Source organism: Aythya fuligula, chromosome 2 (genome assembly GCF_009819795.1).
Source record: "Aythya fuligula isolate bAytFul2 chromosome 2, bAytFul2.pri, whole genome shotgun sequence".
Classification (NCBI taxonomy): domain Eukaryota; kingdom Metazoa; phylum Chordata; class Aves; order Anseriformes; family Anatidae; genus Aythya; species Aythya fuligula.
Window position 1 is genome coordinate 67,921,375 of NC_045560.1, and position 15,874 is coordinate 67,937,248.

Consider the following 15,874-nt stretch of genomic DNA (forward strand, 5'->3'; position numbering starts at 1 on the left):
GGTCTACATGAAGAGTACAGCAATACACATGTCTTTAAGTTTGGATATGAAACCCAGCATCCTTACACGACCAACTCACAGTCTAAAATCCTAGGTAAGTCTTCACATAGGTATAACCAAGGCAAGATGAAACCCAGCTTGTTTTACAAAGGCTACCTGATCTCCTTGTGTTGGATAAAGGCCACAAGAACCTCAAGGACCGCACACGAGTACCCGTGTGGAAGGAGCACTGCTGGCTATGATGTATGATGGCCTGCTAGGGAGCTCGGGGCAGAGCAGAGTTACACAGCAGCAGCTTTCGTCATCTTCCTGGAGCAGACGGTGATGTGTTTCCTTGTGGTCAGCACCAAGCAGAACAGCAAGCAGGTGCTTTATGAGCATCTGATACTTGTAACCAATCACACATCACTCCCACCTATGTCTAACCCCCCTTCCCAAACACACCTCTATCTACAACTCAGACTTTTTGAAGTCAAAAAACCCTCAAGTGCTCAAGTTACCTAATGCCATAGCTTTTTAGCGTACTTCGTTAGTAGCCCCTTTCTGCAAATGAGAACAGTAGGACAACAGCAGACCATCTCATTCTCTCAATATTAAAGGGATTTTAGGGCAACAAACACTCAGGACTCAACACATGCATTTTACTTAACAGAAGCAATCAGGGAGAAAGCACACACACATTTTCTTCTCCTGTACAACATCCTCAATTCCAAACTATTAGAACTTCCTACTTTAAATCAGTAACCAATCTTACAAATACCAAGAACAAAGGAAAGAGTTGTTTTATTTAATTGCTAAAACCAAATGACAGCTTTCAAGAGCAATGCAGAAAAATCATCTGTAATAACAATTGACCTAAAAGACATGTACTAACCTGGCTTTTAGGATGAAATCATCTGTAGGTACTACGCCAGCTAGAATCTGACTTTTGAGAAGTCCTCTTTTGTACTGTTGTACACTCATATGAAGTCTTATTCTAAAGAAAAAAATCCCATTCCAAAGAGAGACAGAAACACACTCAGATCAAGTATTTGTAACAAGTCTGGTTATTTTATTTTTTACGTGTGCAGTCAGCTAAAACAACAGCTAAACAGATGAAAACAGACAACCACAGAAGCTTTAGGTACAGTATCTTAACACTGAATAAGCAAATGACCACATTAAACACTTTTTTTTTTTTTTATGCTGGTCATTTCCACACAAGACAGAATTACATACACAGGTCTAGTTCAGTGTAAAACCTGATGTTAAGCAGCAAGTTGCTCAAGAGTTGCAGCACGGTATATGGCATTTACTGCAAACAGCTACAGCAGCAGTGCTCAGTGGACGAACTGCATAGAATTAACCTTACGGGCAAACATTAGATGGACCACCACAATAACAACCTTAGTGGCTCCTTAACAGGTCTGAATTATGCAATTCAGCAACAATTGTCTATACTCTGGTATTTTAACAATAGGTTTTCTATATTCTTTCACCGCTCTGTACTATATTTGTTCCAGCTTTCCCGGCAGCAACTGTTTTCACTTAACTAATTATACAATGCAAGTAATCACTGCTTATTCAAAAGTTACACAGGCCCTGCAACAGAAGTGATATGAATACATTTAAAATAACCAACCCAAAGTACATTCAATAGAATGGCTGCAACAATAAGGCAATGAACAGTTTCGAAAATAGATCCTACCAAACAAAACAAGACCAACCACATAACATATTGTCTTCATAAGGTTTCAGACTTGAATAGGTCATTTCAAAGTTAAGTGCTTATCCACCAGTAACAGTTCAGAAGTACACTGGTAAAAATATTCAAAGACATGAGTATATTGGACTGCCAGCAATCACAACCCAGGTCTTAGCATGAGTATGCTTGCACACACACAGCTTCATTTTTACAGGTTTACATGAAGTGCCCTGCACAGAGATTTTACTACAGACTCTCAGGAAAAACTATATATTGACTGAAGATACCAGTATTATAAAATTCTTCCTAACCTCGTAATATAAGCCTCTGACCTGCTACTAGTAAGATCACAAATGTTATACATTAAGCAAATAGTGTTATTGGCAGCTATGTCACAGCAACTTTAAAAAAAATAGCATCAGCTGTTTAAAAGAGACTGAAAATAATTTGGGGGAGAGAACTGTACACTTACAATATGCAAATAAGGGAACCGTTTGGCTAGAGCAGATGAACTACCCAGAGATTCTACACCTATTAGCTTTAAACTACCATCTAATTGCATATTTAATCTGTGTCAGCATTCAAGCCTGCATGGGTCTTCCTTCATTAACTTGCTCCGGAGTCTTGATTCTTGCACCTTTAGAACTACTCTGGATAGCTACAAATATCATTATAACTTTGCATTTCTTCACAGCTACCAGAAGCAGAGACTGAGTTAACTGTTCCTTATCTCAGATGGAGATATTACAAGCGTAAGCATTTTGCCATCTTCAGTGGATTTAGGTCTAGGCAAAAGTAAAGTGCAGTGGAGTGTCAATATTCTACATCAGGACCAAAAAAAAATATCTATTTGTAAGCCCATATTAGCAAAGCTCCAAGACAGAGATGCTAAACATTTTTCTTCAGAAAACTGCTCCAGGATTTGGCTAGTACTGCTGAGCTGAAAGTCTCATCATGTGAAAAAGACATACAGACACAAGAATATTGTGACATTAAGTTGTGCAATAAAATCAACTGAAAGCAGCAAGGAAAAGAACCTGATTGCTTTTGCTCAGTTTGAGTAAACGGAAATTTTACTAGCGAAGAAAATATTATTAGGAATTCCTGGTCAGCAGTCAGGATAGAGGAAGGAGACTTACTATATTTGTGCATGTGTTTCAACGATATGCGCACTGTCTAGTCATGCTTTGAAGTGCAGCCCTGTGATACAAAGCATGCTTATACATACATGCTAGTAACTAAAACAATGACTTTCAGGTTCCAAAGGAAGGTCCAGGCTCTTACATATCTTAATGCTCAAGCATCCAAGTCATTTATAAGGTGAATACTCTCAGTAACTTTTAAACAGTATTCACAGATGACAAATTAAAACAAAGGCACCAAAGAAGTGCTCTTTTCCCAGAAGTAGGTCTACTTAATGAAAAACCTAAACATTGCTGCTTTTAGCTGCATAAGTGAACCAAAACCACAAGTTTGGAAGTTACAGGTTTAAACTTCATTAACAGCTGCAAGTACAAGATCAATTTTGTAGTCCTGTTTAACAGTTTTTGTTGTTATTGTTTTTGTTTGTCTTAATACAATGAACAGTGATCCAAACAATACCGCGTATCTAGGTTCTGAGAGAAAACTGAGGCTGTTCATGAAATAGACTTTTGATTGCTCCCCCTGCCATGCACACGGAGGTGGAACATGCATGGTCCTCTTTTTCCCAAAGATCTCACGCATCAATCTTCAGATTGGCTAGATAAACAGAACTGGAGCTCTTAATTCAGAACTGCAGTGTCAGAATAGCTGCATAACTCATTCTCAAAAACCAGGAGCTCATTACTGGTAAAGATCAGCAAGTTTCCCACCAAACATGAGGTACCAAATTCATTAAATTCATTGCTGTAACACTATCAAAGTGTTAGAGTGATGTCTACCAAACTGGTCAGAATGCCTTCACTGGTTCCAGAGAAAAAGTTAGGTCTGGTACCAAATACCTGATGTAAGAGTGTTCAAGGTGAGCTAGAAAAGTACTTAGTATTCAAGAGCCAAAGATGACACTTCAGATTACTAAACCGTAGGTACATAACCTAGGCATCTTCCCCTCTCTAACATAAATTGGACTTGGAGTAAGAGGTTCAGGAAGAACATACAGAAATCTATCATGATTGTTCTACCTGTAACCATTCTTATGCCAAAAGCAAGAAAACAAATCTTATGACCAGATTCAGTTTCTGCCTTATTTTAAGGAAACAATTAAAACTTCCCATGTTCATCTAATGTTGGTTTTTCATAATTCATTTATACTTACATAGAGATAAGAAAATAACAAAGTTTCACTTTAGAATACTTTCTAAAGCAGGATATTCTTCCAACTGTTTTTCAAGTTCACATGCATTCTCAAGGTTGAAAAAAATATATATTCATATATAGCTAAAGAAATAAAACTCAATTTCACTACATGTAGTTGCAGTGCTGTAAAGAAAAAAAAATAATTTAGAAACCATGTCAACTCTGAAACATTTATTATGTTCAGACAAATGCAAAGGCTAAGCCTATGGTCCTGGACCTGTTTTTCATCTGTGCACAGGGACAGGAGCTACAGCAGCTCAGCATTTTTCTGATGGAGAAAAATGCTCTCCACCCCTCGTTTCTTACAGTACTCTATGACTTGCTGCCGAAGCCCTCCCTGAACCTTTACTGAAGTAGCAAGTATTGACAGTTCCGAAGCAAAGGTCCACAAGTATTAATATTACCTCTTGGGTCAGTTTTTCAGTAAGGTCAAGCCATTGAACAACACAGTGCAGAGGTGCTTAACCATTAGCCAGAAGTTCAATGTAGTATTTTAAGTTGTTTCTTCTGCAGGTGCCCTTCGTTGTCGAGCAGATTTCTGTCTACTTCTCTGTGGTGAGGGTGGAGTCTCTTGTTCAGCTTCTGTCTCTGCAGGCTCGTTGTCCCCCTGCTGGGACCCTGTATCACCTATCAATTCTCTCAGGAATTTGAACTTAGACAAAAACAATTGCCAGACCACATACCAGCCTGCAGGAGACAAAGAAAAAAGGTACCACTTAGTTAATTCACACACATCGATCGATAGGCAGCTCTCAGGCAAAGCACAGCAGAAAAGGGAGAAAAAAAATAATCAAGTGCCACCTTGATTACTCTTAACCCCAGCATCCCTCCCTCCCCCTGCACACCCACCCACCCCTTTTCACAGTCCTGTAGGCAACTATTCAGCTTGATCAAGTTTGCCCTCATCCAGAAGCAAATATTCTAAGCTCCAGGCAAGAACCTGAACATATTCTTAATTGCAGTGCCACAGCAAACAATAAGCAGGCGATTACACCTGTGCAAAGGCATGGACCTTAGCTGGCAGAAGAAAAGGAACTTCTGTGGTTACACCTAAAGCAAGGCCACAGAATTCAATACATAGGCACTGTAAAAAGGTAGCAGTGGGGTTCCTATGCTCCCTCAGCAAACACATCACACTCAGGACAAACCACCTTCTAAAAGCTGCATTACATTAGACACACTTGGAGATTTTTAAATTAATGCCATGTTTTACATTAAATACATAACTTCCTTATCATAATTCACTAAAAGGCAACATCCTCCAAATTCAGTGTTTTCTCACCACACCAAAGTCCCATTAAAGTAAAATTATCAGGTAAATTTGTATAACATTTAGTTCCACCCCAATGCAGGAATGTTCTTGGTCTCAAAACCACACAAGTGAGTTTTACAGCTGAGAGAGTCACATTTCTAGAATCTCTAAAAATATTTAAGATCCACCACCTCCTTGCTCTTAAGTCAGCATTTCCAGAACAGATAGACAACACTTACAAAAGCAGATGTATTTTTATCTAAACCTAACCCAGAACATTCTTTATAAAATTCTCATTTATCTAAGCACTTTGATAAAGAAAGGCTGGAGCTGTACCAAGCTGAGAACTAGTTATCCCATTCCCTTTAGCTGGCCAGTCAAGTTTCATTATCTATAGCTTAAAAGTGTCACTTAGCTGCGTATTTCACAGATAAGCAGGATAAAATTGGAGCTGTGATCCAAAGGCATATGCTATAATACAAGCTGCAATATCAAAACCATTTATCTCAGTCAGAGCTATAAATTAACAGTCCTTTTCTCAATCTGAAGGTTTTGCCATTCAAGCCTGTACTGCTGACACCTGCAAATATTAGCAGCCCTATTTTGCACAACTAGGGAAAGCTGTCCCCCCAGCAACAGAGCTGTCAGCAGAAATGGATTTCTGAGGCTGGGCAATGGGTATATAAAGCAAGGTGAAACACTAACAGGTGGCACTTGTGTAACCACAGCACCTTTATTTTTCTCCCTCTTTTGTCACTGGAGTCAGGACAAGGTGAAAGCCATCACTTAGGACAAAGCAAGACCCCACCCTTCCCCTCTGCCCTAGAATACTCTTCTCATCCTGTAGACTTCTAATTCCTAGAACTTCTCTGCTACCAGGGTCAGCTAGAGGAAGGCATGACAACCTTTTAAGATCCAACTTAATTCCCAAGGCCTACTCCAAGTATTTCCTCTTCCATTAACATCTGAAACTTTAAATGATTTGCGTGACATCAGATTCAATTTATTCACAAATACTTTAAAACCCCTGTATCTAGAAAAGAAAAATGAAAATGGCTCGTTTATTGTGTTTTTGCATAGCTAGAGGTAAAAATTACCTCTACTTTTGAAAATTGTTCCCATTGAGTGGTATTTAAGGTCTTTGGGATCTACAATGTTTTGTCAACTTCGAAGACCATAAATCGATCCATTTTTCTCACAGCTCTAAAACTCATTAAAAAAAGTAATCAAATCTCCAAAGGCACGCTCACTTCCAGTCTGCATGGGAAAGAAAAAGCGTTCCCAATGCATACAGGAAAGGTGAAAGTGAGACCTGAGCAGAATATTACAAACTGTTATAAGTGTCTTCAACTCCACAGTTTGCTGAGAGATGAAATTTGTGAGACTGAACCGAGAAGTGCATGAAAAGCATGCAGAGTGTTTTATCACATTCACTTAAGGAGATTGGGGGGTGCATGAAGCTCTCAGCCACAACTTGCCTTTTTCAAAAGGTCCTCCCTAAAATGCCTTCAAGTGAATTCATGTCAGATACATACGCTACTTCCAGAGAACACCCCAAGGAAGAAAAAGCCAAAATATTCAGGGCCTCCCCCCAAATAAAGTTGTAGGACACTTGACAGAAGCACCGGGGTATATTTGATATAAACAAACAGGCCAGTAAGTGAGGTATTTAACTTTGGCTGGGTAAAGAGCTTCATATTCTTCCCTTATCAGTGCAAACTGGCCACTTACACAGAATTACAACCTGGACAAAAGCAAACACTGAAGGCCATTACAACCAACCTGACCAGCAGGACCAGGCAGATGCGAGCCAGGATGCAGTACACTGAAAACAGAATTACAAGAGGCTTACCCACTGATAGTGGGAGGGACAACCAGGCTCAAGAGTTGTAAAAATAAGTTCAGGTTCACCCTGTCTCTGCCACATCACCATCCATTGCTGCCTCCTGGTCTTCTTCTCTGATTTTCCTCCTGGTACAGTGCTCCCCTGCAGGCACGTCCCTCCCCACATGCATCCCTGCTGGCTCCACATGAAAGACTCCCCAGATCTGCCGAACTATACCACAGACTCCATGGTATAAGGTAATCAAGGTAGAAGGATTCCTTTCTTATACTTGTTCTCATCACAGTGCCAACTTGGATGGAAAGTTGTTTTTTTTACAGCATCCCCCAAACACACCCGCTCATCTGAATCCAGTTAAAGATGCCTCTTCAGCTGAGACTCCCTGTCGCCTCGCAGTTACCAAACACTCCAATAAAACTTCTCAGAAATAACCAGACTAGTAAAGAATTGAAGCAAGTTGCTCAGGGCAAAAGAGACTCTCTCCAGCAATGGTATTGAGTAAATACACCATTAAACAACAACAAAAACAAAACAAACAAAAAAAAAGACGAAGCCTGGAGGCAGATTCAAAGTACCAAGTTGCATTGCCATCTCATTTGAAAGTATCTTTTATCAATTTTTCAGCCTCTTAAGAACACTGCAAAATTGTAACCCCACACTTTTTAAATGTCAACTACAGAGTGCATTTAGTGTATTTTTTTATTTCTTAAACTAGAATGGACAGAAAGGCCACTCTCCTATTATGCATCTCAGCTTTGCCACTATTCTGCTATAGAGCTGATGCCAGGCAGGTAGCAGGCACCACCAGTTTGCATCTAAGAAGTTTCCAGTCTGTTCAGGCCACTGAAAGAAGTCCTACTGGTTCACCTCCACACACAAGATATTTGATTGGAATCAGTCTTGTCTTCTTTAGCCATTTGATTTGACTTTTTGAGTCGTTCTCAGCTTAGTTGAATCTGTGACAGTAAAACAGCCCTGGCACAATACATCTTCAGCCAACTAGCAGGGATGACATGCCACACCAACATGTAATATTTTACCCTAACCGGTGAAAGAAGCTGCTCTCCAAGAAGTGAGCTAGGGCAAGTACATACACCACTGCAACACACAGCAGGGGCTCCAGCTCTCTGTAAAGCAGATACCCAAATCCAGAGAGCCTGGAAAGTCTGCTGCAACCATTATTCTGCATTTAGGCCAAGTAGCAGCTTCCAACCTCCACAGAATTGTAAGCTGGGAGCCACTTAAAACGCCACAGCTACGTGCCAGCCAGAGACATTTAAGCCACGCTTGGCATCGTGCCATCAGTATGTCACCCCTCCTACAAATCGTGAGGCAACGTGTTTGCAAAGACGGGACCGTGACTCAAGGCTCATTTACTGACTCAAAAGCATGTATCATCTTTGCAATAAAGCTGTCATGACAACTTTAATTTGACCAAGTTTCAATAAAGCTACCTTTTCTGTTACCTCCCATACTGACTCCTAGTTCTTTGTAAAGGGGAAAGAAGCAAAGCAATCTGATCCTATATTACTCACCCTCACTTGCTCATGGGCACAAGTCTCAGGTCCATAACTTTCATTCACCTTATGTTAGCGTGTAAACATAAAGAGGGGGAGGATTTTATTTACTGGAACATATTTTCCTCTTCCATTTGAATCACAAAGATAAGCATAAAAAGCCAAAAGAGGGATAATGTGGAATGCTGGTGTAAAATAACCTGAATTTTCTTATGCAAAACACACATTGGTCCAAGAAAGGAAGGAAGATGATGCGGTAACAGTGCAAGAGTTACTTGCTTGTATTCAAACACTGAAGTGCCCACCAGAGAAAATCTTAACAGCTACAGATGGGGGGGGGGGGGAGAGGTGGGGGAGACACACAGCTCTAGAGGCTAAACTGAGATTTGGGAGAACAAGGTTCTACCACAGGCAAATCACTTTAATGCTGTGCCTTTTGAAGAGGTATGTAATACACTACCCCAGAGAACACCTTTGCTGTCTCCTGATGTCTGCTGTCAGTGACACGCTGCTTGGGTCTGTGCCGCTCCCTAAGCCTGCTCCTTATTTCGCACCACATCACTTGCTGACTGATGCAAGGAAGCTTGCTCTTTTCCAGTCTTCCATTTTTAACAGTTGTAAATTTCAGTTTCAAATGAAAAAGTATTTTCTCTTTATTGCTAGCCTACTCAGGCATGGCTTTCCTCATCTTTTGAAGTATGTCACAAGATTATGTCATTTACGATAGTTACAAAACTGTTTAAACAAAGCATTATAGAAGAGTTATTCAGGCAGAATTTAAGGCTCAAATGTTTTCCCATTTGCAAATGAATTCAGACTTGTGAAGCAAACCACACACACTTGGTTCAGCAATCAAAGTTACATGACTTTTGTTATAAGTTTATGTCTCAAACCCCATCTCATCAGCCTCACCAGCTGAATGAGAATAACAAGCCTATCTGTTCCCCTGAAGGCACTTGTGCACCTTCATCGGACTATGTGCATTAGTACATTGGGAAAATAAAACAAAATAAAACAAATACACAGAGAATAGAACACCAGCCAAGTTGAACTCATGTATTGCTTACCTATGTTACATATGGAGTGGTAATTCGTGTCGAGAAAATGGTTGATAAAGAAGGGGGAGATTTGGGAGTGTGGCCATGGGGGTTGGAAAGCCCCCTGGTTGAGATAACATTAGACTCTTAAGGATGAGGCCATCAGGGATATAGAAGAGTTTAGAGGGAACAAAGAAGGGTGATTCAGGAGACTTCGTGAATTCTCGGGTTTCTTGTTCTCCAGCCGTTAAGGCGTGGAAGTTTCTGGGTATTTGCTGTTGCTGTTATATTCAAAGTTGTTTTGCCAATGAAAAGTTGTTTTGAAAAGAACTGCTGTGGGGAGAAGGGTATAAGAGGGGAGCCTGCCCTCAAGATAAAAAAGGAAGGCAATGCGATGTGATGAAGTTATGATCAATAAAGAAACAGGAAAAAAGAGTGAAGAGGAACAGGCTAGCGGAACAGAGACAAAGACGGGAACAGACACACTGATTGCCTCATGAAGTTGGGCCAAACTCAGCAAACTGCTCAGAGAAGCTCGTACAGAAAGTTGCTGGAAATAGGCGCACTGGAGCTGGAGAGAAGCTGGAGCTGAGAGAAGCGGAGCCTCGCACACAGCTGCCCCTTGCTGGTAAGCAGCTGCACATTATGGGGAATCATAGGTCCTTAGGAACAAAGACTGTCCTGGTAACCTTACAGCTTATTCTCCTTATTAACTATCGAACGGTTTATGATCCTGAAATATGGGACCAAAGTGGGGTCACGGTGCGGGACTCTGCAACTAAAAACGACAAGGTTGCAGTGGGACTAACCTCGGCACCTGGCGAGCAATCTCTGAGGCCTTAAAGAGCCGTGTGGGACCACAGTCAGAAACGTGTGGTTTGCCAGACAGTGAGGGAGCTGTGGGCTCCTTTACTGATCCGACTGCTACGCCATGGGCCCCTCTGCTGCCACAGCCATCGAAGGCCTTTGCTGTTTCGCCCCCTGTTGACCTGAACGTGCCTTTTGACCCAGGCCTCATTGGCCTTGAAAAGGAGATGGATATGCTTTACTTCGATCTGGGAAGAACGGGATACATAAGGCCTGAAGACCGAGTTGCTTGACAACTTAAAGCGAGACATATTGTTCAAAAGGAATGGAAAATGGAGACTTGTTTGTAATCAAGAAAATGAATGGAAAATTGAGAAACTTAAAGGATTGTTTGTTACCTTTTCTGATTTCTTTCTGATTTGTTACCTTTTCTGATATGTTTAGGTGTACTCGAGTTTATTAAGTCACGGAAGTTAAAGGACTGTTTGTTATCTTTCCTGATTGTACGTATGTATAGGCATACTCGAGTTTAGTATGTAAAGCCATGTTCTATATGTTTAGAATGTTTGATGTTTGCGTGTGCGTGTTGGTAGAGCATAGACTCCCCGCGCACCCAGCACTGTTTACTTGCCTTTTATACCTTTTAGAAATATTTGTTTTATAAATACTAAAAAACTCAGGTGTTATAAATGAGGTCTCAACTCAATCTATCTCCTTCACTGTGCATAAATTCCTACCAGCAACAAGGAACACACAAAAGCAATGAGATCACGAGAGAAAGCAGAGAAAGGAACTCTGGAAAGATGGCTATAAAGTGGAAGGAAGTTACCTTAGATCCACTTTTAGAAGAGCAATTGAAAACTAGACATGTTTGTAGTCTCTCAATGGTTTTTATGTCAGATGTGCTCAGTTTTACAAATAGATTTCACTAGCTGCAAGCCTTCAGTGCTTCCTAACAATTCCAGATTAGGATTGGAAACGGCAATTGCAAGCATCCAGAAGTGTGGCGTAATGACCACACAGACACCAGCGTTTCTTTAGGGATCAATAACTTCAGTAACTTTTATTGAGGACAGGCTTCCTTCTTATACCATTAACTCTACAAGCAGTACTTTCCCACTAGCTACTCATTAGTTAACAACTTTGCCCCGTAACAGCAAACATTTAGCCACTTCCATGTCTTAACGGTTGGAGAACAGGCTGTGTGAGACAGCAAGGGTTTCGTGACTCACTTTTCTTTGTTCTTTCTAGCTTGTTTACATTCCTCACGGCTTCATCGTCAGGAATCCCATGTTATCACATCACCAACCATGGGGCTTGTCGACCCCCATGGCGATATTCCCACGGAAGCATTAAACAGAAAAAGAACTCAGGTCACTAACTCGGTGTATTTGTATAGACATAAATGCAAAATTCAGGTATAATAATTTGCTTTTCACATTGCTGACGAACTGGTCCTAATAACTTCTGACAGTTTGTGCATTGAATTTTATCTTTTCACTTCAGAAAAAAAAATAACTGGAAGGAAATTTAACCTTATAGGAGGCTTTCATAGCGCTTAGCCCATCACATCTGTGATGAGCAACATAAATTCAGGCAATCCTAGGACATCTCCTGGATATTTTAGTAGATTGTTCTCTGCAAGCATTCACACCATGAGTCCTTTTACAAGCCACTCAAAATGCAAGTAACAGCTCATCAGTCTTTTGACCCTGGCAGTCTTCTTCTGAGGCTGTTAAATACCTCTCATCAGATGGCTATAAAATATTCTTATCAGCTTAAGCTTACTCAAGCTTATATCCCGTCATCCTTGTCTCAAGTTTGTCCATTAACTTGTGTGCCTCATTGGCTAGCATTTACTTGTATCCTGGTATACATACAGCACTCATCTCCTTGGGAGACTGACAGGCTCTCTATTTACAAATAGAGACCCCCTCAGTACAAAAGTTGATAAGATGCTGCCTACCACAGGCACAAATAATTTGATTGGAGGTAGTTTATACTCATTTCTCCTAATAGTGGTCTTGATACCACTTTTCCTGAAATAGTTGCTAGTCTTGGCACAAGAACTAGAAGTATCCTCGTACTAACTGATTAGTAAATGCTGTGTAGAACTGGGAAAATACCATTACCAATGCTATATAAATCATACCAAACTTTACCTAGCAGCCATTTCTGTCAGGGTAACAGTTACACCTGCACCCTATATAAACAGCAGCTTCCTGCATTTACTACCTTTTTTCTAGGCACATTTTAGCAATCAATTTATAAGCTCTGATACTGTTAAAAACAAGATACAGAGGACAGATGAAGCACAGTGTTCATTAAATCTTAGTGTAGAATACAGAAGTCCAAACTGATAAGTATTTATAAGCCATTTAAAAATAAAGTTATTAACTACTTTTGCTATTTTTAAGCAAGGAAGTACTAAAGAGAAGTTACCAGGCAAAGTTAAAGAGATCCCTCAGCACTTCACACCATTTGTCATACAGAGACAAAAGCAGAAACACCTAGAGAAAATGTTTCTGATTTTGAACAGTATGGTGTAAAGTTATTCTTAGCCTTCAGCATTAATGATCTCTCACGTGTACTCTGACAGCATGGAAAGCCTAGTAAATACACTGCACCTCCAAAAGACAGAAGATGGCCAGACAATATCCACTGAAGACAAGAAACCCATCTCAGAACAGATACTCACTTGTGTCACTATTCAGTCTGTGACAATGGACAAGAAGGGATACAGGAGAAAAGAGCAAACGAGCAGGGAAAGCTTACAAGGTGCCTCACCTACCCCCAATAATCTGTATTTCAGATGTTCCCTTACCTTTTAACATTAGTACTAGGGCTTAAATACATTGATGGACCATTTAAAGTTCATAGAAGAAAGATAAGTTTTAGAATCCAAAATATTCTTCCATGAGCTTACCATTTTCCCCTTTGTGTAAAAGAATACTTCCTCTTTTTTTTTTTTTTTTTTTTTTAAAAAAGCCTGATCATTTCCCTTTATATACTCCAATTCCTCTGTAACAAGGAAATGGAACAACCATTCCCTGTTCACCTTTTTCACTCTACTCAGTTTTATAAAATATCACCTTCCACCATTCAACCGTTTTCCAGGCTAGACAGCTCTAACCTAGTTAGAATCTCTTTATGCAGAAATCACTGCATAGCTCTCACCGTTCTATGCTTTAAAAAAAAAAATAAGCTGGGAGATCTTTTTCTCTATAAATAAGGTAATGGAAATACACTGAGATACAGGCACGTGATAGATCCTTGTAGCAATATAGTGGCATTTTCTATTTTATATTAAATGTCTTAACATTTGATTTGTCTATGTCGTTTCTACAATGAATTAAATGTATTTTAGAAAATTTGAGTGCCTTGATTTAATCCTCTGTTCAGGATAGTAACAGTTCAGTTTGAACCCCTTAAGCTTCTCCACATGATTTACGTATGCATATACCTCTCAGTTCTTAGGGGTGTAATTCCATAGATGTTAATACTGGATTTCACCTGCCATTTCACTGTCGAGCCCCTTGATATTACTACCTCTTTTCGCAATGCAGTTTTGAGCACAACTTTTTGAAAAAGTATTAGATGCCAGCTGAGCCTTCAGGTCACCCCCCTTGGTTTTCAAAAAAATAAACCCCTCGAGCAGCGAACGCCGGGTGGATTCACATCTCACAGGTCTGCACCACAGCTGGGCTCGGTGGTGCTTACCTCGCATGTTGGGGCTGGCTTTTTGACCCCCTAGCCCGACACCCCGGCCCCCTCACTCAGCACAGGTCCGGGAGGGGTCTTCCTCCCCCCGCCCCACACCGCCGGGCAAGGCGCCCCGCGGCCACTCACCGCACAGCATGAAGAGCAGCACGCAGGCCAGGGTGGCCACGATCACCAGCAGGGTCAGCCCGATGCTCTGCCACATGCTGCCCGCTCGCCCCCCGCGCGGAGGGCAGCTCCCAGGTCTGGCGGAGCCGGGGGGGGGCCCAAGCGAGCTGGCGGCGGCAGCGTCGCCCCCCGCCGCTCCGCGGAGCCGAGGCGGGGCGGGCCCTGAGGGGCGCGCGGGGCTCACCGGGAGTCCGAGTTCGGCTCCCGCAGGAACGCGCAGGCCTCTGCGCGGCGCGGACTACAAGTCCCAGCGCGCCCCGCGCCGCGCCGCCTGTCCCCGCCGCGGGATGGTGTCGCTGCGCCAGCGCCTGTAATGGCCGCCTGAGGAGGGTCAGCCGCCTCAGTAGCTCCGAGGAGTTCTTCCTCTGCGCTGAGGGAGCCCGTCGTTTTTCTTCACTTTATCATCGCTGTGCTGGCTTCCCGCTGTTTGATGCGCGCGTTACAGCGGTGGTGCAAATTCCACGGGACCTGTGGTGACACGGTGGTGATAACACTGCAGCTGCCCTGCTCTCGCAAGGGAAATCCGAGGAAATCATAACTGCCAGGAACCATGAGATAAAGGCTACGCTCCTCACCGATACAGCCCCACTGATGCAGACTTTAGCACTTTCACCTTTAGCACTGGAAAAGAAAAGGTTGTGACTTTTCCCTTGTAGCATGGGAGACACCGGCTGATGTTCCTAAAACTACTGAAAACGTGTGCTTAAATCCACAAGAGCAGAGCTGTGACTGCCCATGAAGATGCCACCATTGCAGGGAGATGTCGAAGGCTAATCCACTTATCCTTTGTGTTTCTTACATGGTTGATTTTAAAATCTCCCCTTCTAAGTGAAGCTAAAGTTCTTTCTTTTCCTGCTCGTTGAGTATGTCATGTACCTCCTCCTTTCAGGAAACCTGTAACCTAAAATTACCTGCACTTGCAATCTTCCATTCACATTCTGAAATTTGCTGTCACTTCACCAAATCAGACCAGAGTTCCATCTTCTTGTTTTAGACTATTCTCCTATCATTCCAAGCCCTGTTGAATACTCTGCCTAACTCACTCATCATGTCTTGCAAGTTTAATTCCACTTTAAGCATCTTCTCTGATATTTCTCAATAACTTTGTACTTTGTTAATGCCTCCACATCTTTAAATGTCACTCTAATACTAACCTAAGCAGTTGTTACATGCATACTGATGCAAGGTTTCTTCTGTATTGCAAACAAACAGCAGAGCAATAACAGATACTATATTAGCTTTTGAGAAATAAGTAAGTTCCCTCCTAGCTACAGTGCTGTGTTTCTCTATTTTTTTTTTAGTTTTCACAGAGAGTACGTTCTCTGGGTATGGAACTGCCACATTCCTGTAAAGTAGCTGTCATATCTGGGGTCTATTAAAAAAATTCATATACATTATCCTACAGTTCCAAACCGGTTTAGTAATAGTAGTTAATTAATTTGCATCCCCGAAACACATCAGCAACCATTACTGAAGAAAAAATTATCTTGGAAAACTATTTTGGAATGA

The 15,874-nt window shown here is 41.5% G+C and overlaps 1 protein-coding gene across 1 annotated transcript; it reads right to left on the minus strand.

Annotated features, from left to right (window-relative positions):
* Positions 1–1,023: 1,023 nt before the first annotated feature.
* SMIM13 (small integral membrane protein 13) lies at positions 1,024–14,510 on the minus strand. Its single transcript, XM_032181609.1, has 2 exons — positions 14,327–14,510; positions 1,024–4,708 (listed from the first exon to the last, which is right to left on the minus strand). The coding sequence occupies exons 1-2, from the start codon at positions 14,400–14,402 to the stop codon at positions 4,515–4,517; spliced, it is 270 nt and encodes an 89-aa protein (XP_032037500.1). The 5' UTR covers positions 14,403–14,510; the 3' UTR covers positions 1,024–4,514.
* Between the last annotated feature and the right edge of the window lie 1,364 nt (positions 14,511–15,874).

Excerpts from the sequence above, each read along its gene's own strand:
- SMIM13 (XM_032181609.1), bottom strand. The coding sequence starts at position 14,402 with ATGTGGCAGAGCATCGGGCTGACCCTGCTGGTGATCGTGGCCACCCTG. Across the intron at positions 4,709-14,326 it reads GCTGCTCTTCATGCTGTGCG|GCTGGTATGTGGTCTGGCAA; the intron begins GTGAGTGGCCGC and ends TGTCTCCTGCAG.